Here is a 24,299-nt window from a genome sequence, read left to right as displayed (position 1 = left end):
ATAATTTTAAAAATGAAAGTCTAAAATAATTTTAAAAGGTTATAATTGATTTTCATAGCAATTTAGGTTAATTATTTTTATAAAACAAAGTTTTCAAAAGTTGATTATTAGGTTTCGCTGAGAATCCATGTTCCACTATGGTTTGCATTGAGATTATTATATCAAAACTAATATTTGTATATAAAAAAACGCATTAACCATAATGGGGTCTCCCGTTCCACAAGTCACATTTTTTTGCCAAAAAAAAAAAGAAACTAAACAAATGCTTAATATTAACCTCTAAATCACGCATTTGATTTCTCTCAAACCATCAGATGGGGAGAGATTATTATAATCCTCGATCGTTAAGCATTTAAATATTAATAATAACTTGGAGGAAAATGGGCACAGAAGCAAATTTCAGTTAAAGCACAATTTTGGGTAAGAAATGCAGATCGAACCAACTATCAAAGTGGTATTCCATGTTACCAAAGTTCTCCAGCAGAAGAAAGTAACACACATAATACAATCATCTCTTACATTTAGTTTTAAGTCTTTGAGACAGACTGAAAATTGCATCACTTATACGTTGCTTTGTTTGTATAACTTCGTATCAAGCACTTGCTTTCCACACATTGCACATACTCCTGCATTACACACAATAAATATGTATCTCATATATGCTTTCCAAACAAGATCTCCAGGAAACAAAAATATGTCGCACCTTTGCTGTAAGCACAGGTATGGCAGTATTTGCCCTCTTGATGTACTTGCTGCTTACAGATAATACACTTGGTTTGTCCATAAGGTGCCCATCTGCAATAGACCCAGTTTACTAAAATTTAGAACAGGGATAAACCTACCGGAGTATATGAACACCTACACACATAAATGAGATTCACTTTTCGCGCCTTATTTTCCAAGAAAAACCTAGGTTTAACAAACTCTAGAAAATAGACTAAATCACCCTGTGGTATTAAATTTGGAGTGTGCAAGCAGCAGCTAGAAATGTAAGAAAATAACTCAGCAGCCCAAGCATTCACACCTAGGAGGCATTGATCAAATCTCATAGGAACCACATGTTTTCATATTGAAAGCCAACAGAACTTGCAAATCGTAGATTTTGTAAGAGAAGAACTGTCAAAGAACACAACTTTCTTCAGACAATTGAAGAAGGCGAAGGATGTAGTAGAAAAAATAGAATAATAAGTGAGAAATCTTAGCATTTATTTGCATCTCAATTTCACAACGTCCAACAAACAGCAATTTTTCAAGAAGGTAAGCTTTGAGATTGATCCACATTTATCACCAACAAAAAGGCATAATAATTAAAATTTATTGGTCAATGCTTATTCATCTACAAATTTCCTAGAATAAATACGAAACACACGAACCAAAAGCCATGAAAGACAATCTATCAGAAATTCAACACAAAGAATTCAAAGTAACGTGAGATTTGCAATGTTTTAGGAACAATCAAACTTTAAAAGATATACATTGTGAAGATTTTCCAATTTTAGTGGCAAATTGGACTCGTCAACCCGGTTGAACACTCGAAACTAAGACCCCTCGCTCGCTCACGCACGCACCACCGCAAATACAAAATATTAAATGCTGTGATTTATTAAATTTAGATTTTAAAAAATCATAGCACGTTAAAATTATACAGGAAAATCAGTAACAAGTAAGCAATAGATGAGAATGGAACCTGTTTTTCTTGGAGAGCAGCTTGTTCTCGTTGATCTTACGGCCAGAACCTTCAGTGGTGTTCCGTGCCCCTTCTTTCCATTTGTCCGGCACTATTACCTTCGAAAGCTTCTTCTCACCTGCACGAATATTGGCAAACACAATAAACGATCACAAATTTCCAATCTACAAAACCCTAATTGATTAATCCACAAATTGTTCGAACAAAATATCTAATTGGGCCGACACCATAAAGGATAAAAGCTTACACTTTTCGCAAACCATTATTCCCTCCGAGTGCGTTCCGATGGACGATAGAGGTGAATTCGAAGCTCTGGGTAATGACTTTTATTCTCACCCAATTTTGTGATAACTGAATGACTAATTATTGTTCTATTAACAATTTGTGCAAAACGACACCAAACATTCAATTTTATCAATTTGATTTTTTTAATTAATATTTTCCAGGTTTGTATATTTATATAGTTGAAATAATAATTTAAATATAACATATTTCATTATTTTAAAATTAATATTTTTTTCATATAACATTTTTTATCAAGAATCTATTTTATATAAAAGTTTAATAATATAGTTGAAATAAAGATATGGTTGCTAGGGATGGCAATGTGTTCGGGTTCGGGTTGAGACATGTTTTGCCAAATTCGGGACCCGTCTTGTTTCCTTTAGACTCGTTCCGTCTCATCCCGATAACATGGCATGTCCAATCTGAGTTGGACTCAATGAAAATATATAAATTTATATTTATTAAATAAAAAATTTTAAAATAACAAATTATTAAATTTATATATCAAATTTATATTAATAATTTCGTGACAAAAAAATTTATCACGAGTTAAAATATATCGACTTATATTCAATTGATAACCAAAAAAAATTATAATGATATATTTTCATATTAAACATATAATAATAAAATAAAATAATTATCATCCAAAAACTTTCTAAACTAAAATTATAAATAAATTATTAATTATTTAGTGAAAAAATATAATTATATCATCAATGCTATATATACATATATATTTTATATTTATATTATATATAGGCATATTTTGGCGAGGCGAAGCGGGTCAGAACGGGTTTGACCAAACCCGAGACTTGTCTCAGACCCGCTTATAGACCCTCCTCTATGTCGGGTCTAAATCCGCGTAACCGGTAGCAAATTTAATATAGGGTCGAGTTTAGACTCGATTTATTATCATACCTAATGATTGTTATAAAATAATATACAAATCATGTTAAATCCGAATGTAAAAATTTCTTAAAGTTCGTATCAAACCCAAGTTTATCCTACCTATATATATTATCTTCAATTAATAATAACATATTCAGTTAATAACTTCTAATTTAATTTCTTATATTGCAAATCGTTTGAATTCATTTATATAGAATAAAGTAAAAAGAGTTGGATATGTCGAGTAGACCCAACCCACCTTGCCAAACAGGGGGGTTGGATTAATAATTTTTCTACCACTAAAGAGGTTCGCTCATCCTACCCAAAAAAAAAACAACTTGAATCCATAATTTTCCAACTTATCCACCAAATTATGGGTCATGGGCCGACTCTCTCTCACTGACCCGTTTTTGACGGATTTGGAACGGAGAAACTCTTTAATCCATCGCAGCCACCGGGCAACAAGAAGACGCAAGTTGATTAAGATTAAAAACTCAAGTATCTCGTGAATCAATTTTATAAGATTTTTTGAAGCAACTCGATATATCAAAAATATTAATTTTTATATACAATCTATTATTTTTCATAATATAAATATCATTTTTTATTATTTATGTTTAAAAAAATAGTGTATAATATATAATGATTTGAGTGAAAATTGTGTTTTTTTTTACTGCAAAATTATAATTTTATATTATTTTTATCATGAGAAATTATTATATCATATAGCTTGGTTAAGATTGAAAAACATAAATATGATTTTATTGATTAAGATTGAAAAACATAAATTATTATTTTATTTCGAATATAAATCAGATGCATCGGTCACCAATCTAACAAGTGAGACCATTGCAAATCAGACTCGCTCTCTTGCTGATCGTGCTTTCAGTTGCACACAATATCTTTTCAAAGAAACTTTTCCCACTATCCAGTACTTTATCTATTACATTAATTGTTTTTTTCTTTTTTTTTTAGGTCGTGAATGATATAGCCAAAACAGAAGATATACGACAAAGATTAATTTGATTTAACATATAAATTTATAATATAGTAATTCCGACATATAGGAAAAGAGCAAAATTATATATCTCATTTGTTTTTACATTATATATAATAACATTGAGACAAACATATCTACAATATATTATTATTATAGTCCCAACAATTCTCCATCGTTCAAATTCTATCTTATTAACGACTCGAAGGATCTTCAGATATTTTCTCGCTTTTTCCACTATTTATTTATATAGATTTGTCCTCCCGACTGTTGTACCACTCAACACTATTCACTTAAGAACAGCCAATCCTCTCTCTATTTCATTTCATCGATGGCGGCCATGGCTACAACCATCACCTCTTCCATCTCTAAATCCTCCCTATTCGACAACAAATCCACCTTCTATGGTTCCCCAATCACCCAACGCGTCGCTCAGCCCTTTAAATCCGCCGCACAAAACTCACCAATCACCATGTCCGCCGTTCCATACGACCTCGACAGCTTCACCTTCCAACCCATCAAAGAATCTATCGTTTCCCGTGAAATGACTCGCCGGTACATGATGGATATGATAACCTACGCCGACACCGACGTGGTCATCGTCGGTGCCGGCTCCGCCGGTCTCTCCTGCGCTTACGAGCTCAGCAAAAACCCCGACATCAACATCGCGATAATCGAGCAATCAGTCAGCCCTGGCGGCGGTGCGTGGCTCGGGGGACAGCTCTTCTCTGCCATGGTTGTCCGTAAGCCTGCGCACAAGTTTCTTGACGAACTCGAAATCGAATACGATGAGCAGGACGACTATGTGGTGATCAATCACGCCGCTCTTTTCACCTCCACCATCATGAGCAAGCTGCTGGCCAAGCCCAACGTGAAGCTGTTCAATGCCGTTGCGGCGGAGGATTTGATCGTGAAGGGAGGCAGGGTCAGCGGCGTGGTGACCAACTGGGCCCTGGTTTCGATGAACCACGACACACAGTCGTGCATGGACCCGAACGTGATGGAGGCGAAAGTGGTGGTGAGCTCCTGCGGCCACGACGGACCCTTCGGTGCCACAGGAGTGAAGCGGCTTAAGAGCATCGGAATGATCGACAGCGTGCCCGGAATGAAAGCCCTCGACATGAACGCGGCAGAAGACGCCATCGTCAAGCTCACGAGAGAGATTGTGCCAGGAATGATCGTCACCGGCATGGAAGTCGCCGAAATCGACGGATCTCCCAGAATGGTAACCAATTCTCCTCCAAAATCGAGTCTTTCGAGCAATTTTAGTCAACGTCAAATCGAAATTATTAAAAACAAGTACATTGATTGATCATTAATTAATTCAGATCCTGATTTACGAACTGAGTTTGAATAGAAATAAATCACCACAATCTTGATTTACTGCAGGGTCCAACATTCGGGGCGATGATGATTTCGGGGCAGAAAGCAGCGCACTTGGCGTTAAGGGCATTGGGACTGCCAAATGCATTGGATGGCAATCAAAACTCAGTCAAATCTGCTCAACCTGAATTCGTTCTGGCCTCTCTCGAATCTAATGAGATTATTGATGCGTAGATTTGCAGTTTTAATAAATAATAAAAATAAAAATTGGTGACGGTTCGTTTTGCTTGGATGCCACCATCTTTCTTGGTTTCGATTTTCGTTAGTTTTAATTAATTCATCGTATTTTTCCTTCCTTTTTTTTTCTATTTAGCACAACTTAGCTATAAATTTTAATGACTTTTAATTAATGAAAAGTGATAAAAGTGATTATATACCCTATTTTATCATTTTGGGTTATAATTTATCCCTATTTATAATTTTATTCCCTCAATATAATGATTGGCATGACCAACATGACAATACCTGATTAGACGAAGAATAATAATATTATATTATTATTCCATATAATTCAAGTTCAATGGACAAAAGTTGATATTCGCTGTTAATTACAAATATTTAATCGATCAAATTAAATTATTATTATTTATCAATTATTATGCAACATATTTTGATAATCAACACAATTATTTATCAATATATAAACTGATAAACTCGAGTACGCGCAGAGAGACATGTGTATACATATACTGGTGCAATAACTCGGACCAAATTCGGTTACTATGTGTTTATTACTGTTATGTTTATTGGACAGGACCACTAACAAATTATTGCCTAAAACCAGACCGAAAGTTTTCTCCAATTCACCGAGGAAAACCCAAATCTTTAAATGTCCAGTCAAACAATATATGGGCCCCTTCTCCTTGTTGAATTAAGTAAAATAATGGTATAACATATATTTCTGTTCATTGTTTTATAATTTACAGATAATTGTATTGCTTTCTATATTTAAGTTTGAACAATGCTATGCCGTAAATATGGCAACCTTAATTTGTGTAATTGATAAACTAATAAAGCAGATTAGAAATCTTGATGGGAGAGCACAAGTCATCTTTCATAGCTAATTCATCCGTGCTTTTGTTAATATCAAGAATGATTAAAAAGGACTTGTATGAATTGGATTGCACAATTGCACTTCAATTCTATATTGGATTGAATATTTTATTTTTATGGAATTAAAATCTAAACTATCTCATAACCACATGAATCCGATTTTAACTTCAACTTAAAACTTGTATCCAATTATTTTGTAGGATCGAGTGCTTATCGTTTTACCAAAAGCTATAGTTGATGGTAATGATACAACTCAAATCTTTTAAATTGAACTCCTTGCAATCAATGAGAGTCGAACCCTTGACCTTTGCTCTGATATCAATTGTAGGACCGAGTGCTTACCGTTTTACCAAAAGCTATAGCTGGTGGTAATGGTGCAACTCAAATATTTTAAACCGAACAACAGCTCAAACACCACGGTTCGATTGCTCTACCAAACATGAACAATTATTACACCAACGTACTTCATTCTTCGAGTGACTAAAAATATTGGATATTGAGCAGAAAAAAGCTCAATTCTTCATTTGAAGCAAACGCAGCATTAATAGGAATACGTGCTTCCAACTATGAAACAAATCCTATATTGTGTATTACTAGGTGAAGGACCTCAATTTTTGAGGTGTTGACCCAGCTATGGTAGTGTAATTTTAGAGTATTTATTGTTTTTTTAATGTTTAAATGATTTCATTAAGGATTTATACTTTGGGTTTTTAACATTGTAATAAATTTGATTCAATATGATGGTAGGCGTAAAGTTAAGTTTTGGTAAGTGCATGTAAAAGAAATATACAAAAAGATTATAGTTTAATTGGAAGGCAAGAAGGAAAAAATATTACAAGTAAAAAAACGACATATAATTGAAACCTTTTAATAAGTTTATATGTGTGTGTGTTATAACTAAATATTTTGTGTCGTAGAAGGTCAATATTTTACTATTTATCTATCATACATCTTGATTTTGCTGCATGCTATGGATACCTAGCTCAGTGCCAATATCTATGGCAAACTCTTGTAAAAGAGAAAGCTTTGCATCCATCGTAATTATTCTTCGTAGGATTATTGTCCATACTGGGTTTGAGTAAAATCTTCTTATCAGTTCTTCGACTTCTTTTTGAAATAAGTAGTTGTAGTAACATTGCCCACAATCGATACAAATACAATAACGATTGACATCCATTGTTTGTGATGATGAAATGATATCTATAGTTAGATGAAATGATATCTATAGTTAGTTTTTTATACCGTAAGTAAAATATGATGAGTCATCATTTGTTTTTGACAAGTGTTAAGATTAAGTTTGTCTGTTTCAGTACAATATTGACAATTGTTATATTGTAATATAATATTGTAAATAGGTAAGATTAGTCATCAGAATTTGTTAGTATATTTTGCCACATGTAATGTCTGACAAAACGTAGTCACTGTTCATTTATATTATGTGGAAATAGAATATATATGGTTGTAAAAGAAATAATACACAAAAATCAGGAGATTAAGCTTAAACAAATCTAATAATTTTGAAGGTTACCATTTGCAGTTTATGATTTCGCAAATAAGTTAAGCTCAAGCTCTTTTTCACAAAAATATATTCACGAGTCACTCTTGAATAAAACTTTATCTATTCACAACAAGTTTTTTAGATAAGCTCTTGATGCTACGTTTTATAGCATCAATAACACACGCACGCTTGTTCTAATTGGTAAAGCAACAACAACACAACACAATAGTATCCCGCAATATGCTAACAGCAAAAGTTAGCTGAAAATTGAAGGAATTTTGGAAATGTGAAAACGAAACCTAGCTAGGAGCAAACAACAATTTTCACAAAAGATGGCCACATATGGGGTGCACCAATAGATAGGCTGCCATGAAGAACAAACAATACCTGAAAATGGAGGGTAAAAGCACTGTCAACAATGTTAGATATCAATAAGGCAAGCAAACAGATAGACACACACACATATTTGAGTTAGCAAGCTAACAACAGCAGCCCGACATAACAACTTCTATAGTACATTATCTGAGCTCCAAGAAGCAGGTAGACTGTAGTAAACAATCATAGCTTCAAGATTTAGTGAGGCGAAAGACTAAACAACGAACACAAACAAACAAAAATAGAGAGTTAAACTACGAGCATAAGAACATATAAATCAAACTGAAACTTCCAACCACAATTATTAAGGACTTTGGATAAACCACAATTACTAAGGAGTTTGGACAAAAATCGGAACATTGAAACCACAAAAACCAAGAGCGTTGACACCACCAATAGTCGCTGCAAACGAAGGCGCTGTTGAGCTGGTATACAAAAAAAAAGCACAGGATAACAAAACAAAAAATCTACACCAACAAAACATAGCAAAGCAGAGGCTCCAAATTCCAATAACCAAGGACACCAACATACGTCTTTTATTAGTTGTGTGAAAGTTATCGTATTTTATAGTGTGTAGTTTGTAAGTACCTTAGTCTTGTTTTGAATGCTTCAAGCCTTCTTTGGTCATATCTTTCTTAGCTTCAAGTTTTCTTTTACCACTTGAGGCAATTTGATGTTCGACAAGTTCTATTGCCAGATGTTCCTCTGGTGTTTTTGAGGTGCTTTCTTGAGATTCAATCATAGCAATATCTGCCTCATGGTCTTTATGCGTATGTAAAGATGTGCTTTTTTCTTCGGAGCTGTGTGATGTTGATGATGAATCAGATGTTGGTAGACATGCGATTATTGTATGTCGAACGAAAACTCTCCCCCTGAGTTCGTTTTTTGATGTTCTGATTTGAAGTAGGAACTGTAGTTTCTTGAATTGTTCATTAATACTGCCAAGACTAAATTCTCTTTCCTGTCATAAATAAGTACAATGAATCTTAACAGATATGGGGATTGTTCTATTGTAGGGAAATGGATTTTATATAAATATACATGTTGCTCTGCTTCGATGATTTCTTCGCCGGACATGCCTAATAGTATTTTTGCCTCGTTATGTTCCACAAAAGCACGTAAATTCCCAGTTCCATCGTACAAATCTGCTTGAAAATGTAACCTAAATAGATATAATTGGTTACAATGTTGTTGCAGTAGAAACATGTAAATTCATTTTGTAGGCTCCTCCAGATGCTCTAGAACAACCTGGACAAGCTAAAAAGTATAACCGATGTTCAGAATCAGTTATTTTCAGCGTAGCTCTGATCCAAAAATATTTGACCTGTAAATGCTTATATTTATTTAGAATAGTTTATATTTTTGAGGTGTAAATGCAGGTAAAGCAATGCATGAATGAATGTAAAATTACCATTTCAGTCAAGCTAAGAATTTGACTGATTTTCCGTATCTGAAAGCTAAGAGGTGGGGCTATTGCTTGTTTTGCTTTTTCATATAACTTCTCGGTAACAACACTTTCAATATATTCTTTGTTGTTGTTTATCCTACAAAGATAAATCTAAATTATTTATTGGGTTTTCACTCAAAATAGCAGTTTTTTTGTATACAATTAAGGAATAGGAAGCAAATATTGTAGTAACATAACTAATAGTGAGGGGACATAAATTACCATATCATCAGTTGTTTGGCTTGTGGTATGGGAGGCTCAAATAAAATAGTACTATTTGGCACTGTTCCAATGGACAACCCTGTGTTAATATATTTTAATGAGCAAAGACTACTATATATCAATATAACTTGCTATAATATATATTTAGCTATTTATCATTCAGACTTACTTAGTAAAGTTTTTATATAATGGAATAAAATCAAGCTTATCTTACCGTAAAATGTGTTCACAGAAAGCCTCATTCCCAAAATGATGGGCATGTTGTGAACATTTTCAACCAGATAAGGAGCTTCGTTTTCCAGAAATTCCTCCCATAATGTGAGGATTAAAGGCTTGCGTCTATATGCATAATAAAGCTGTAATATCTTTTTGAATATGATTAGGAAAAATCTAAAGTGCACCAATTGAAATTGTATATTTTGAAATGAAATGACTTACTCTTCGTTGACAATGACAAAGTCCTGTAAGTGTTTTTTAGTTTTCTCAACGAACCGTGGTGGAAACACATGCATAACACTGCACAATAAGTCTAACAAGACCTGTTCATTAAATAACAAGACTTAGTTGGCATTTCAGGATGTGAAAGGAAAATTGAGGAAAAAACTTAGCTGATTTGTTTGTTAGACATGTCTGCTATTTGTGAGAATTGTCCAAACGAAGTAAGTTCGTAAGCATGGTCCACGGGAAGTTGTTCTTTTACGTCTGCAAATTTAATGTAAGTGCTTCGACTCAAGATCATTTGATGTTTTGATGCTGCCATAATCGGTATGTTTCCAATTATTTCCTTGATCTTGGCATTCCCGACATAGTAAGTTTTGTAAAGCTCAACCAACTTGTTTAGTTGGTCCACATCTTGTTCATAGATGATACTTTGCATGCTTGTATTCTGGATGAAATAAAGCGTGTAATTAAACCATATGAAGAACAATTTTTTTTTTACAATGCTTTAAAATAATCTTACCTCTTTATCCAGAAAAATAATTTTTTGCTGTCTTCCCCATTTCGAAAAACGGATGGGGTTTTTTCTACAACCAAAACCCTTACAAACCAGTTGCGAGTTTCTGGTTTAAGATTTGAAAGAGCTGTACATTTTTCATCCATTGATCTGCATGGTATAGGAAGAACAAGCAAGATATAAATGGCTATTTTCGATAATTCTAACAGATAAGTTCTTGTTAACAATCACAATAAGAAATAATAAATATAATTTATACCTTAGATATGATATCTCTTAAGAATAACACTTTAATATGGTATAAAATAATTTTTAGGGTATGTAAAAGTTTTGGGACCAATTAACATGTGGAAAAGTTATAATAAAGAAATTGAACCTTATTGTTTTAAATAAAAATGTAGCCACTGTGAGTAGGAAATTTTCAGAAAAGGTAGAAATTTAATTTGAATATAACAATGCTTTGTCTACAATATTTAACGTAATTGAAAATACCTAATAAATAGAAAAATAATAGAGTAACAGTTTACCTATATTAATGTATATTTGCAGCTTGTAGAAGCTCGTGATATACAATGTTTTTTGTATAATTCGTATTTTGAATTAATGGTGTTGATGGTCTAATAAGCACTTTTACTTGACCTATATTTTTCGCTCTTGATAAAGCAACATAGAGTTGACCATGTGAGAAAACAGGTTCTTTCAAGTAGACACCAACAAAATCCAAAGTTTGACCTTGTGCTTTGTTAATAGTCATTGCATAACATAGACGTACTGGGAATTGTTTTCTTTTAAATGGAATTGTTGAAAAATTGTCATGTGGAGCTTCTAATGTTATACGTGGAATAAATACTGGCTTTCCTGCATGAGTTCCTACTGAAATTTCAGCATATATAATATTTTTGTTGAATCCTTTGCAAAGAAGACGCGTTCCATTACAGAGACCTTCGGTAGGATTAATATTCCTTAGCAATATGATTGGTGAATTTATTTTCAAAGTTAATTTATGAGGAGGAAGCCCTTGGGGGGTCAAACAGTGAAATAATTCTTGTTGGTCTGGTATGATACAATTACTTGTGTTTTCATCACAACTAAAATATGTCTTCTCCTCGCCTGAAAATTTGCTAATTAGGAGATCATTTATTTCATGAACGAATTCGTTTCTTGTAGTAAGTATAGCTCGTTTAACAAATGAAGAGAAATCAATATTCGGATCAGAAATGTTTGGAAATACCATGTCTATCAATGCATGTAAAGATGTAACATCATCAACAAATGGAATGTTTATTTTATTTGGTATTTGGATTTCCTCTTTCTCATTAGTATATTCGATTCCATTACCAATTCTGAGCAAATAAGATGAGAATTCAGGATCGAGAAATGCTCGCATATTTTCCTTGAGCTTTATTTTGTCAAATTCTTTCCATAAAGGTGACATAATAATTGAGGCATCTGTAATCGCATCTCTAGTGCTTTTAAGAATTACTGGTAAGGTTTGCCGAAAATCTCCACCAAACACAACAATTTTACCACCGAATAATCTATCTAAACCCATTACATCTTTAAGCATTTCGTTGAACTTTTCAATAGTACTACGTTTAGCCATTGTAGCTTCATTCCAAATAATTAATTTTGCTAGCTTGATTAAACGAGCTAATGTGCTTTGTTTACTAATGCTACAAGAATTCGAATCATTTTCATCTAAAGGTATTTTAAATCTTGAATGTGAAGTACGTCCTCCTGGAAGCAAAGATGCTGCTACTCCTGAAGTAGCTGTAGCAAGTGCTATATGACCATTTGAGCGAATTGTTGCAAGGATAGCTTTGTATAAAAAAGTTTTGCCAGTGCCTCCAGGGCCATCAATAAAAAAAGCATTTGGTAAATCATTGTTAACATGATACATTATTCGATTATATGCCTGTCTTTGCTCTATATTTAGTTGTTCAACAGTTAAGAGATCTTCAGCAGGTATAACTATGTTTTGTTCATTTTGTAATTCTTTTGTCATATTATCATGACAACATCTAATTAGGTCGTCATTTGCAGGAAAGAAGTCTTCTAAATTTTTTCCCATCGAGTACAAATAATTACCAAGAATGGTTAAAACTTTATGTTTAGTTACATTAGGAGAAAGAGCATTGTTGTGTTTAAAATCTTCTGAAAGAAAAGTTTCGAATTTGAGCCATAAATGTTGGGGATTTTTTGGATTACAATATACAAGAACAGTAGCAAATAACTGTCGTAAAGTATGAGGCATTAAGTAAGCAGCAACTTCTTGCATACACATATCAACAGTGCTGTCAGCCTCTATTAAGCCTAATATTTGTGCAGCCTCTCTGAAAGTTTTGAAAGTTTCTCCATTGATTGTTCTTAAGTCTGTAAAAGATGTTGGTTTCCTAACATGCATTAATAGCAACTTCAAATAAAACTTTTCACTGTCTGAAGGACGACAATTAAAAATCCTACCAATGACCTCATGTTTCTTACGCGGTTCCCATTCTTTTGAATCACTGTGCCATGTAAAATATTCAGGAAACTCAACGTATAAACAATTCATTTTTTTAGAATATTCATTGTATTTATTCATGTAGAAAAATTGGGTTAGCATTGTTTTTTTATTTGTAGGGTTATTAGCAATGTTGTATAATGATTGATTAGCATGAAAAGTTATAACTTGTTCATTCTCTAGATGAATAGGTAAACATATTACTGATGGATACACATGGTTCAGATCAAATTTGAAAATTCTCCAAGCAGCTTCAGGAGGTGAAATCCATCTTGCAGTTTGAAATTGTTTGATTTCATCAACCACATGCTCTTTTTCATCTGTAGCTAGTGTATATAAAATTTTATCGTGTCCTTTGTAAATATATTTGTAAATGTATTTTATAGCTTGGATTGTTGAACATATTTCAACATTAATATGGCAATTAAATTTAGCCAATAGATATTGGTTGTAAGGTACTACCCACCGATTATCTAGTCGTGAACCCCTAACAATAACAATATGGTTGTCATTTCTACGACGGTATATTGGATATGAATTTGTACCATATTTTGTATACTCTGAGAAGTCTTTAGGGTAATTAAATTTACAGGAATTTATTTTCATACAAGGGCACGATGGATTAAGCAAACCACAAGGTCCATGCATCATATGCTTTACAACTAATGAAAGCAAATATGGTTGAGTTTGTGGATCAGGTAATTCGGCACTAACAACTCTATCAAATGCTTCTGGACAAAAGAGTTTTGATGCTTGATTGAAAATAAGCAAAAAATGAGCATGTGGTAGACCTCTTTTTTGGAACTCTATCACATAAGTATAATCAATAACATGACCAAATATGTCTTTCTTGAACAATTCATCTTTTAAAACCTGAAGTTTTGCACGAAATATTCTAGTGATTAAGTCAGGCCTATTATGTATTTCATCAGAAGGTAGACATAGAGCTTTTATTTCTGGCCAATTTGGATTCGAAGTCATTGTCAAAAAAATATCAGGTTTCCCATAGCGTTGAACTAAAGTTATCGCATCCATATATCTTCTACGCATATCTCTAGGACCTCCAATAAATGAAGTAGGTAATACTATGCGTTTTCCAATATCAGCACCCATTTCACATCCATGTGTTATACTATCCTAGTAAACCACGATATGCTTCATTTCTTAAACGATTTTGCATGTTTGAAGTTTTAAAAAAGTCCAACCTCGATGTTTCAATTTTGATGTACATATCTACTATATATTGTTGCAGAAGCCTACCAGTATGTAGCAAAAAAGATTTTTCGTTCTCTCTAATTTGTAATTTATAACAATAATATTCACGACATGACACTGTTGATCTTTGAGTGCTGTTTTTTTTCAAAGCTACATAAATAATAAAACAAATATGTAAGTACAACTAAATGTGAAGAATAAATTTCAAAATAGAAACAAAAAGGAACAATTCTAACTTACCCTGATTTTCAATGTCTATGAGATAATCTTTATCCGTAGAATTTTGGATGCTGTAAAGGGTTTCATTATTGCATGTTGGTCTAGGATATATTTTCTTTTGTTGTTGGTTTAATCTTTCAATTTTCGATGCCAACCAGATTCTCCATTTGGAAATATAAGAGGATATTGCATGGGATCGTAACAAGCAAAGTAATGTTTAATTATCTGTGGCTGACTATCTTTTGGATATACTTGTATATGTTGACTCGCATATTTTTCACTTTCATCAGATTCTAACCATATTCCCGCAACTTGAGATACAGTAGGTTTATTAAAAACTCGTTGGTCAATAGCAGGGTTAGCTTGCAAAGTGATTTTATAATCATGTAGGTTGTCAATACTATTAAGACTTCGGAAAAAATTTGCATAAGGATTTACTGTTAAAATATTTATCATTTTTTCTATAAGGGTTTCCTTAAATTTTGAGCTAATACGCATCCGGTTCAAGATTTCATGGTCAGTGTCAAAAAAATATAGTTGAAGATTTTTGGGATTTTCATGATTTGATGGTGTTAGTTGTCCTATGAAGTGATAAACTTGACCTTGTACACGAAAAGTATAAATTCCAGCATTTCTTTTAGCAAAAGATTTGTCTCAATGTACTCCCATCGATGTGAATGCAAACATATTATTTAACTACGAACACAATTATTGAATTCCTCAGCATTTTCAGCATTACCAAGATACAATTGTACCAGTTCGAAAGGCATTTCTGTCGACAAGAGATTTATTTCCCCTAATGAACAACAAAATGCAGGTGACTCTAAAAAAATACGTTTTGCATCACAAAATGCACAATTTGGCACATCAGGTAGCAGATCTGGAGTTGTTGCTATAAATTTTAACGGGTCACCTTCAACATTTTGTGTCTCAAAAGTATCTAAAATTGGTATTTCATTTTGTTTTGCTCGTCGAGAATTTTTTGCTAATCTCCGTTCTTCTAGGCAGGCATATTTCCTTTTACGACATTTTCTTACACAACTGGCATCTAAATTATTGTTGATTTTGTTGTGTGACATTGCTGCTAATTTTATGAACTAAGAAGAAGAAAAATATACAGCTTAAATATTCCTAAATGTAATGTTATGGAAAACTAAGAAAACGCGTACCTATATGCTGATTGAGTCGAGGAGCTGGTCATTTTTTCCCCGAATATACCTCAGCGCAGTGCAGATCATTTATGTTCACACAGCAAAGCGCAAATAACCTTGAGGAAAAAAAAGTATAGCAATTAACGTAGGCAAATTCAACATAACCCAAATAACCTTGAGGAAAAATAAGTATTACAATTAACAGAGGCAAAGTCAGCATTTTAGTTTTACCAAAAGTGTAAACCAATATGTAAAAAAATATTTATTTTTGGGCGAGGTGTTTCGGCTAAGCATCTACTGAATCGTTGGAAGATTTAAGGAATTTTTTTGCCTGTTTGTCGTTTGGATTATACTTCTTCTTTTCCTCTTGTTTTCTACGAGTACATTGTTTGTTGTCAAAGACTAATATTGTATATGATTTAGTTTGAAGATGGTTTAGTAGTGTTTATGCCCTTGTCAGTTTTGAAGGTGTTCTGGAAACCCTTAATTTGGAGCCAATCGAGGAAATAATTTAGTTATATTGATTGAAAATATTGTATTATCATTATCTACACAAATAGTATTAATTTACTATGGTACAACGGTAGCTATTTTTCTGGTCAAAATTTAAGCTCTTTGAACAAATACTGAAGGATTGGAAAATACAATGAGGCTTTAGAAAAGTTTGAGTCGGTATTAGGTTCTAAACCAGAGGCAGAGGAATCTGTTGTAGCAAGTTGATGTAGCTAACGAGCTTTGGTAGTCCGAAGAAATTCACAAACCCAAAAAAAAATCCCAAAGCTTGTTCCAGTTGATAACTTAGTTCATTAGAAGGATCAAACCAAGAAACTTAAAAAAAAAAACCCAATTGATAACGAGGGAAAAACAAGAACAAGCAAACATATGGAAGAAGCTTAAATGCCCAAACCAACAACCAGAACAAAAAGAATGAACAAAAACAAACAACCCAAAAAGAAGAACAAGGAAATAAACCTGGGCAAAGCTTGAACCGAAGCAGCAGACGGTACACCGAGAAACAGGACTGGAGCTGGAGAAGTTGTGAAGATGAAAGAGAGGAGATTACTGCACTTCCTTACACCAAGAAGCTTGAATGCCCAAACCAGAAATTAACACAAAAAGAAGAATAAATGCCCAAATCAGAACCTAACACAAAAAATAGAACGAAAGCAGAAAATCCAAAAAGAAGAACAAGGAAACAAACCTATACAAAGCTTGAACCGAAGCAGTATACGGTCGCCGAGCGAAGCAGCGGACGGTCGTCAAGCAAAGCAGGAGTGCAACCAAAAACACAAAAAATAGAACGAACACAGAAAACCCAAAAAGAAGAACAAGGAAACAAACCTAGACAAAGCTTGAACCTAAGCAGCAGACGGTCGCCGAGCGAAGCAGCGAACGGTCGTCGAGCGAAGCAGGAGTAGAATCGAAGAAGTTGTGAGGACGAAATGGTCGTCGAGCGAAGCAGGAGTAGAACCGAAGAAGTTGTGAGTACAAAAGAGAGGAGATTACTGCACTTCCTTCCACCGATTTACTACGCGAGATCTGTCCCTTGTTGCTGTGAAGAGGAGGTTGGGTAAATACCATTCAAGATCTGTTCGCGATGTGAGAAATCAATTTTATCGATGTGGAGATGGGCATGTCACACACGTGTATTTTGCTTCACCTGCAACCGGAAGGAAACTGGCCATCACCAACTTTTTCCCTCTTTTAGTATAGTAGATTTAACAATAATAGGACTGCATAGCTGGCATGTGTGCTGTAATTCTATAGATACGATGTCGAAGAATATTTTTTGGGTTTAATTTTTTTTAATGATGTTTGATTTAAGCATCTGAGTAAGAAAAGAGTATTCTAGTAGGTGTACTGTTTTTGGTAATTACCATACTTTATAAATCGGAAATAATTTATTTTTACGTATAAATCTCGAACTTTTAACACAATAGTCTATAATTCATTGCTATCATTTGATTTATATGGCTGTGTGTGTGTCTCATTCTCTCTTCTTTTGCTGATAATATTTTTTTCTGCAATTTTTCTCTCACCGTCTCCTTCAATTCAGCCCCCCCACCCCCTTTTGAGGGAGATTTGGCGATGCTCCCTCTCGCTTCTTGTTTTTAATCGGTTTCTTGTTTCTCTCTCCTTTAGTTCCCTCCCAACAGCCCACATCCCGGCCTCTTAATGCCGAGCACAGTTGAATCACGCCGCTGATATTCCCCAGAATCCACATTTTATTGCCTTTTCATTTCATACCCGTTTCTCCTTTGTTTGTGTGTGTGTGTGTGTGTGTGTGTGTGTTCTCTTTTAAAAAATTGAATTTTGGTCTGCATGCTTATCTTGATATGCTTATGTCTACAGTATTGGAAGAGTTATGGGGATTGTGAGCAGGAGGAGAGGAGAAGAAGCTTCCCTGTTGAATCTCCTTTCTCTCTGTGTCATTTCTGTTGCTTGATTGTAAGGTACATGTTTTATTTCATCCTGTTTCATTTTTCATTGGGTAAACTGAAAACAACAATCATATTGCATGTCTTTATGCAATTTTTTTTATGTTTATGTTCATCAAATTCTTGATTGTTAAGGTTGGAAGGTGATTCTTTTGTTTGTTAACATAATGACGACGACAGACGAAGAGTACTGTTGGGTTGCGAATACAACACTTGGATTTGCTTCTCGTGGAAATTTTCATAATGCGAGAATGTAATCAGGGCGGGTCGGGGGGTGTAATCTATTTGAGAGCAAATTTAGCCTTTCTTTAAGATGGAGACATGTAGTGCCCATTTCCAAAAGCTAATCTCCTATGCACTTTGATGTGAAATTCATTTCTTTTTACTTTTTAAATATTTTAGATTAGAGAAAATGCTGAATGATTGTTTATGATCCCGCGATGCGTTTGCTTTTATCATAGGCAAAGGAACAGTTCTTACATTTGGTGGGTTTTTCTTCTGCATTGTGCTCCATATCTTGAAAGAGAGCAGCTTTATTGGAGTTGTTTTGCACTGACAATAATGGGAACAAAAATAAAAGGGATTTACAAAGGATTCAAATATGGCCTGTCTCAAATATTTGGTAAGCCCCCCATATCTTTTTGTGCATGTTCTATAAAACATTTTCTCCACATCTTATGTTGGTTGCCCACGATTTCCTTCTTGGAGGTGGACCCAGTAAAGAAAAGGTGGAGGGGAGGGTCAATAATAAGTAAAATAAAATTTGATCTTTCGAATGCTAATTTTATAAAAGTAAGTGTTCCGATCACCCAATTACAAGAAATCGTCCCCTGACCTTCCCTCATTTGACCGTCCTGGATATGTGGGGTTTTGAGTTGGAAGGCTTTGCATTTCATCTTGCTGATATTTATAGTGATTGGATCTTTGAAGTTGTTAAGGAGCGGGAGATTGAGATCGGGTACCCAACTGATGTTAAGCATGTGGCACATATTGGGTGGGATGGCCATTCTGGGAGTGCACCTACTTGGGTATGTTGATCCGTTAACTTGGTCTTGTTTGCTTGTGCGTAGCTTTTTATTCAGATACTTTCTATATTGTTCTTGAATTGAAAAGCTTTGACTTGTTTGTTTCTTCGTTGATCTGTAGATGAATGAATTCAGGACTGTGCCTGATTTCACAGCAACGTCGATTGGCAATTCGGGCTCTGCACTTTCTCCATGGTCATCTCAAGGTTAGTTGTTGACAAGTACGTTGAGTTGTTCGAGTAATTATAGATAGTGCATGCTCCATAGTTCAAGAAACGATCTGTAGATCTGTTCATCATGAACAGAGTCCCTTTTCAAGCATGAATAAAAATATATCACGGGTTGCACTTTTGAATGGAAAATGCTAAAATTGTCCTATGTATTGTTGTACTTCTAGACTTTTTTTTACAAGAGGGATGAAGTTAAAAAAGATTCTTTTACTGATAATTGGAGATAGATTTTTGGCTGATTGTTCACTAGATGTTTTAATGTTGATTGGAATCTGTCAAAAATTGGAGCATTAAATTTCTCTTCTTCTTTTTTCCCTTTGTGGTCAAGCATATGGGGCAAACCACTTGGCCTTTTTAACATAAAGCTATAGATGTCCCAATTTTTACAAGCTCGAGTTTTGGGAGTTAGTGATATTGTAATATGATCAGAAAAGAAGGTTTCTTGCTCTCGCAAGCGTAACTTATATGACATCTGGTTCTCGTGGCGTGGTACCCGACCAACATTTATACACCTTGATACTCCCATGAGCCTGTCCAACACGACATGTAATTACATTAGCCTACTTCCTTTGATCTCAAAATTTTGAAATTAGTGTTATTCTAATGTACTTTTAGTTAGTTGTTTCTCCAACTATACTCCTTGATCAACTGAAGTTTGATATCACAAGTAAAAAAGAGATTTTAAGTGAACCTTTTAGTCAACTAGTTAAGAATTGAAATGGATGACAATCGATTATTCATTGTTGATCATGTACGCGCGACATTTGCTCTTGCGAATCTTTGTGGTGCAGCGATATAGAAGTATTATTTTATGATCTAAGTATTCGATTGATATAATTTATGTTAGAATTAACTTTTCAAATAACAGCCCATGTTTGCCAAAAAGATGGTACTATAGCCTATATCATCAGTTCCAGTTCCAGTTCCAGCAATCCCTGAGTTGAGATGTTGAATTTGTTTACTCCACTGGTTCTTGATAGCTAATGCTAGGCATTTGAAACATGAGTTATATACATCGTAAAATATTTATTTAAATTATATTATATATATCGGTACCATGTCGAATTATGCGGTGGGATCATTCTGTTAGATGCATATTTTGAAGTGAGTTTAATTTGGACTGAAGCACTCATATGATGGATTATTTTCCATTTCTAACTTGTTGACAGATTATGGAGAATCAGTGAGGCTGCAATCGGGTTCTGAGATGTTAAAAGACGTACCATCTGCGGAACTGCCTGGCATCAAGAAAAAGCAGAAACGGAAGAAATCAAAATCTTCTTCCTCGCCAAAGTCTAGTTCTTCTCATTCGTCAAGAACATCAAGAGCAGCAAAATCGAAATCCAAACTCGTCGGAGAATGTGGCACAAAACCATCTAACATGGAAGTTGCGTAGGTACTTGGAGCTTCAAGAATCTGAATCGAAACAAGAATCCTCGTGCCAATCAAATGTCGTTCCGATGCTATGAAACTATGTATAAAATTTGTGTGATATAGCAGAGTGCGTTGTGAATTACAATGATTGACGATGATCTGAGATCAGACTCAAATTTTTATCTTATTTTTCAAATTTATTACTGTTTGTGTTTCCTTCGAGGAAGGGCTGCCACGTAAAGAGGTCACAGTTAGTTTTGGCTAGCTTTCAGTTATTATTATTGTCTGAATGAGGATCAAATTAAGCATAAATCATAATATCTGGTTCTAACACAAAAAATATAAGAGTAGGTCTAGTGTGAGATGATCTTACGAATCTTTTCCTTATCTGTGTGACGAGTTAACGTTACCGATATTCACAATAAAAAGTAATACTCTTAGTATAAAAAGTAATATTATTTCATGAACGATCTAAATAAAAAATCTGTCTTATAAAATACGATTCGTGAGATCGTTTCAAACAAATATTTGTCAAAATATAAAGAATCGTGTGAAAATAAAATTAACAATTTTGGAGTATGAGAGAATATTTATGAAATGGTTTTGGGCCTTTTATCTGGACTGAAAAATAGAATTGCACCAAAACTAATGGGCCATGTACCATTGTTGTCATATCAAAATTTATAATAAAAACAACCGAATTTCTGATTTATATAACATTTTACAGTCGCATACATGTTGAATTAATCATATTACTAACTATTCAATTTTATAATTTTATTTTAAAAGATACAAAATATATAACTTGAATGTGCGCGACTAATGCATCATTTTAAGCACCAGAGCAACAAAGCTAATTGAATTTTTTCTCAAAAAAAGAATACAAAAACCAAATTAATTGAAGTGCTTTTTAAAGTCGGATTTAAATTTTGTGATAGAAAAATGTTCAAATGTCAAAAAAAAAAAAAAAATTAATTGCCCAATTTTTTTTAAAAAAAAAATTGTTCGACAGAGTAATTGATCAACACAAAACTCCTATGAGATCGTCTCACGGATTTATTTTGTGAAACGAATCTACAACCTGACAAAGCTCATGAACAAAATAGAGTTACGTCAAAAGTATTGTTTTTGTAGAGTGAGAGCTACTCATAAAACAAAGGAAGGGTGCACCAAGAAAAGAGTTGTTGCATGACTACAATCTTTTAATGGTACCATTGAGACAATGATGAAATATGTCTCACTTTATTATGTCAAACAACCCGGAAATGGAAAACTAATAATTGTATGAACTAATTTGGTTATGGAGATATTGGCATTTAAGTGACGAATGGGAATTGTTTTTCCTTGTATTTTGGTCTCACATTTTCCCGTGCTTTAATTATTCACGAATGTGGACCACTGTTTAAATCTTAATATAAATATTTCAGCCAAAAAATAATTGCGTTCCATAAAATGAATAAAAATATTTCAGCCAATAAAATGAATATAAATATTTCAGCCAAAAAATATGTAAAATATGTCACCATTGCTGAATGTCATGACTAAAATAATAATTAATTAGTGGACTAAGAACGTGAATTAGTTGATAATCAAAAACATAATTTTCATATATTTATACATATTTGACAGGATAGAGAATTTTAATTATAATAATCTTCTATCATATGATGTTAATATAAACAAATATTTAAATTCAAATTTATATCGTCCAAGAAATTTTGTGATCATGTGAGATTCCACTTCAATATAATTTAAATAAAAAATTTATTTGAAATATAAAATTCTATATCTTTTAAAAATAATTAGGATGGAGATATCTATACATATTTATAAACGTCAAAAACTTATGTGAGACGGTCTCACGTATCGTATTTTGTGAGACATATCTCTTATTTGGGTCATCCATAAAAAAATATAACCTTTTATGCTAAAATATTACTTTTTTGTGAATATCGATAGGATTGACCCGTCTCACAGATAAAGATTCGCGAGACCGTCTCACAAAAGACATACTCTTTATAAACCATTGGCCCCTTTGGAAACGTCTGCTTATTTGTTTTGCTTTAAAAGTATTAGAATTTTTTTAAAAAACCTCTCATAGCATCGGCCGAACAATAAAATATTTTTGATATCATTTTAAAATAACTCAACCAACTATAAATGCATAAACTTTAAACATTTTCATAAACATATTCATATTCATATCCATATCCATATTCATGTTCGTGTTTGTTGAATTCAAATCGTGATTGTGACTCGTATTCTTAATCGTATTAGGCGATGGATCCATTTAGAGAAAACCACAGTACTGGGCGACGGGGGACACCAGCGACACTCTCACCGATCAACTGGGCCCTGACCAACGTATTAACATATTCGTATTCGTATTTGTATCCGTATACAAGGAAACACGATCGTCGGGCTCCCACTAGGACCATAACCCTCACGATATCTCCAACATGTAGTAGTCACAATCCCTTCAACATGTCGTATTTCCATCACTTAATAAAAACATGTATATAATATCATTTTATTTTGAAACCAAGCATGCAACATATCTTTTAAATGTGCAATTTAAAACTTAATAATTTACGAACATTTAAAAATCATGATTTAACATATAAAATCCATAAACATCCAAAATCATTGAACATAATCATATTAGCATAAAAACTAGAATTTAGGACACTGCCATGACGTTTACTAATTTTTAGATGTAAAAATACTGTTTTACCCCTGGACGTAAAATTTCACGTTTTTGATATTTTCTTGATTTCCTTGACTCTAACATGTCCCAAATAATTATATAAGCCTAAGTTAAAATTTCCATAATTTTATTTAGCTTAAAAATGTGGCTCTTTAATTATTTCGTAACTTAGTCGTTTTAACGGTGTTTTAATCCCGACAAATCCCAAACTTTAATATAAAATTCCTAAATTCTAAACTTACTCTTTTTATATTATTTTAGCCCTTATGAACAATGACTCGACCCCCGTGAGCCGTTTTTCAATTATTTAAGTTTAGAAAACCCTCACTTGACCCTATTTGGTTAGCACCGAGTCATCTTTCGATTTTCTCGAGCCGCCCTCGAACCATGATGAACCAAACCCTGACCAACACATTAGAGCACCCTACTGGACCCTTAGATCCCATAGAAACCTCCCCCAACTCAAAAACCGAAGCCCCCAACCCCTAACATAAGCTGGCCGAAACTCCTAGGATGGATGGACTCCTTGTTCTAGTTTGCAGGACCCTACCAGCGAGCCCAACGCCTGAACCCACCTATCGTGCACTTACTTAGGACCCTAAGGATTCACTCAGACCCAGCCTTCGAACTCCAGGCCAAGCCCC

The 24,299-nt window shown here is 33.8% G+C and overlaps 5 protein-coding genes across 8 annotated transcripts; 2 read left to right on the top strand and 3 right to left on the bottom strand.

Moving 5' to 3' along the window:
• Window positions 1-434: 434 nt before the first annotated feature.
• Window positions 435-2,086, bottom strand: LOC142555887 (uncharacterized). The gene is made up of 4 exons (XM_075667023.1): window positions 1,935-2,086; window positions 1,688-1,805; window positions 704-795; window positions 435-626 (listed from the first exon to the last, which is right to left on the bottom strand). The coding sequence occupies exons 1-4, from the start codon at window positions 1,948-1,950 to the stop codon at window positions 562-564; spliced, it is 291 nt and encodes a 96-aa protein (XP_075523138.1). The 5' UTR covers window positions 1,951-2,086; the 3' UTR covers window positions 435-561.
• Window positions 2,087-4,123: 2,037 nt separating this feature from the next.
• Window positions 4,124-5,457, top strand: LOC142555886 (thiamine thiazole synthase 2, chloroplastic-like). Its single transcript, XM_075667022.1, has 2 exons — window positions 4,124-5,085; window positions 5,250-5,457. The coding sequence occupies exons 1-2, from the start codon at window positions 4,192-4,194 to the stop codon at window positions 5,415-5,417; spliced, it is 1,062 nt and encodes a 353-aa protein (XP_075523137.1). The 5' UTR covers window positions 4,124-4,191; the 3' UTR covers window positions 5,418-5,457.
• Window positions 5,458-7,898: 2,441 nt separating this feature from the next.
• Window positions 7,899-17,287, bottom strand: LOC142555885 (replication protein A 70 kDa DNA-binding subunit B-like). 3 transcript variants are annotated; one of them, XM_075667019.1, is made up of 12 exons: window positions 17,083-17,287; window positions 16,854-16,966; window positions 15,900-15,997; window positions 10,800-10,943; window positions 10,277-10,724; window positions 10,053-10,177; window positions 9,839-9,917; window positions 9,581-9,713; window positions 9,418-9,493; window positions 9,211-9,331; window positions 8,758-9,130; window positions 7,899-8,181 (listed from the first exon to the last, which is right to left on the bottom strand). In XM_075667019.1, exons 5-10 carry the CDS (start codon window positions 10,348-10,350, stop codon window positions 9,249-9,251), a joined length of 570 nt encoding a protein of 189 aa, XP_075523134.1. In that variant the 5' UTR covers window positions 10,351-10,724; window positions 10,800-10,943; window positions 15,900-15,997; window positions 16,854-16,966; window positions 17,083-17,287; the 3' UTR covers window positions 7,899-8,181; window positions 8,758-9,130; window positions 9,211-9,248. The 3 variants fall into 3 exon arrangements, with proteins under 3 accessions (XP_075523134.1, XP_075523136.1, XP_075523135.1); XM_075667021.1 differs by having other exon boundaries at window positions 9,211-9,426; window positions 17,083-17,285; XM_075667020.1 differs by lacking the exon at window positions 9,418-9,493 and having other exon boundaries at window positions 17,083-17,272.
• LOC142504480 (uncharacterized) lies at window positions 11,326-14,409 on the bottom strand. The gene has a single exon (XM_075617337.1). The coding sequence runs from the start codon at window positions 14,407-14,409 to the stop codon at window positions 11,326-11,328; it is 3,084 nt and encodes a 1,027-aa protein (XP_075473452.1).
• A 555-nt stretch (window positions 17,288-17,842) lies between the features above and the next one.
• Window positions 17,843-21,151, top strand: LOC142555884 (CRIB domain-containing protein RIC10-like). 2 transcript variants are annotated; one of them, XM_075667017.1, is made up of 6 exons: window positions 17,845-18,130; window positions 18,234-18,334; window positions 18,781-18,941; window positions 19,250-19,347; window positions 19,466-19,550; window positions 20,744-21,151. In XM_075667017.1, the coding sequence occupies exons 3-6, from the start codon at window positions 18,881-18,883 to the stop codon at window positions 20,968-20,970; spliced, it is 471 nt and encodes a 156-aa protein (XP_075523132.1). In that variant the 5' UTR covers window positions 17,845-18,130; window positions 18,234-18,334; window positions 18,781-18,880; the 3' UTR covers window positions 20,971-21,151. The 2 variants fall into 2 exon arrangements, with proteins under 2 accessions (XP_075523131.1, XP_075523132.1); XM_075667016.1 differs by having other exon boundaries at window positions 17,843-18,334.
• The last annotated feature ends 3,148 nt before the right edge of the window (window positions 21,152-24,299 follow it).

Source organism: Primulina tabacum, chromosome 9 (genome assembly GCF_025594145.1).
Source record: "Primulina tabacum isolate GXHZ01 chromosome 9, ASM2559414v2, whole genome shotgun sequence".
NCBI lineage: Eukaryota > Viridiplantae > Streptophyta > Magnoliopsida > Lamiales > Gesneriaceae > Primulina > Primulina tabacum.
This window is presented reverse-complemented; position numbering and strand designations above follow the sequence as displayed.

Bases quoted from the DNA above. Each gene is read 5' to 3' on its own strand.
- LOC142555885 (XM_075667019.1), bottom strand. From the start codon at position 10,350: ATGCATGTGTTTCCACCACGGTTCGTTGAGAAAACTAAAAAACACTTA. The intron at 10,178-10,276 runs GTAAGTCATTTC...TTATGCATATAG, and splicing joins TTTGTCATTGTCAACGAAGA to ACGCAAGCCTTTAATCCTCA. The intron at 9,332-9,417 runs GTTGTTCTAGAG...ATATCTATTTAG, and splicing joins ATACTTTTTAGCTTGTCCAG to GTTACATTTTCAAGCAGATT.
- LOC142555887 (XM_075667023.1), bottom strand. The intron at 796-1,687 runs GTTCCATTCTCA...GGTCTATTGCAG, and splicing joins CTGCTCTCCAAGAAAAACAG to ATGGGCACCTTATGGACAAA. The intron at 627-703 runs GTGCGACATATT...TGTGTAATGCAG, and splicing joins TACCTGTGCTTACAGCAAAG to GAGTATGTGCAATGTGTGGA.
- LOC142555886 (XM_075667022.1), top strand. From the start codon at position 4,192: ATGGCGGCCATGGCTACAACCATCACCTCTTCCATCTCTAAATCCTCC. The intron at 5,086-5,249 runs GTAACCAATTCT...GATTTACTGCAG, and splicing joins TCGACGGATCTCCCAGAATG to GGTCCAACATTCGGGGCGAT.
- LOC142504480 (XM_075617337.1), bottom strand. From the start codon at position 14,409: ATGGGTGCTGATATTGGAAAACGCATAGTATTACCTACTTCATTTATT.
- LOC142555884 (XM_075667016.1), top strand. From the start codon at position 18,204: ATGCTTATCTTGATATGCTTATGTCTACAGTATTGGAAGAGTTATGGG. The intron at 18,942-19,249 runs GTAAGCCCCCCA...GGATCTTTGAAG, and splicing joins TGGCCTGTCTCAAATATTTG to TTGTTAAGGAGCGGGAGATT. The intron at 19,348-19,465 runs GTATGTTGATCC...GTTGATCTGTAG, and splicing joins CTGGGAGTGCACCTACTTGG to ATGAATGAATTCAGGACTGT.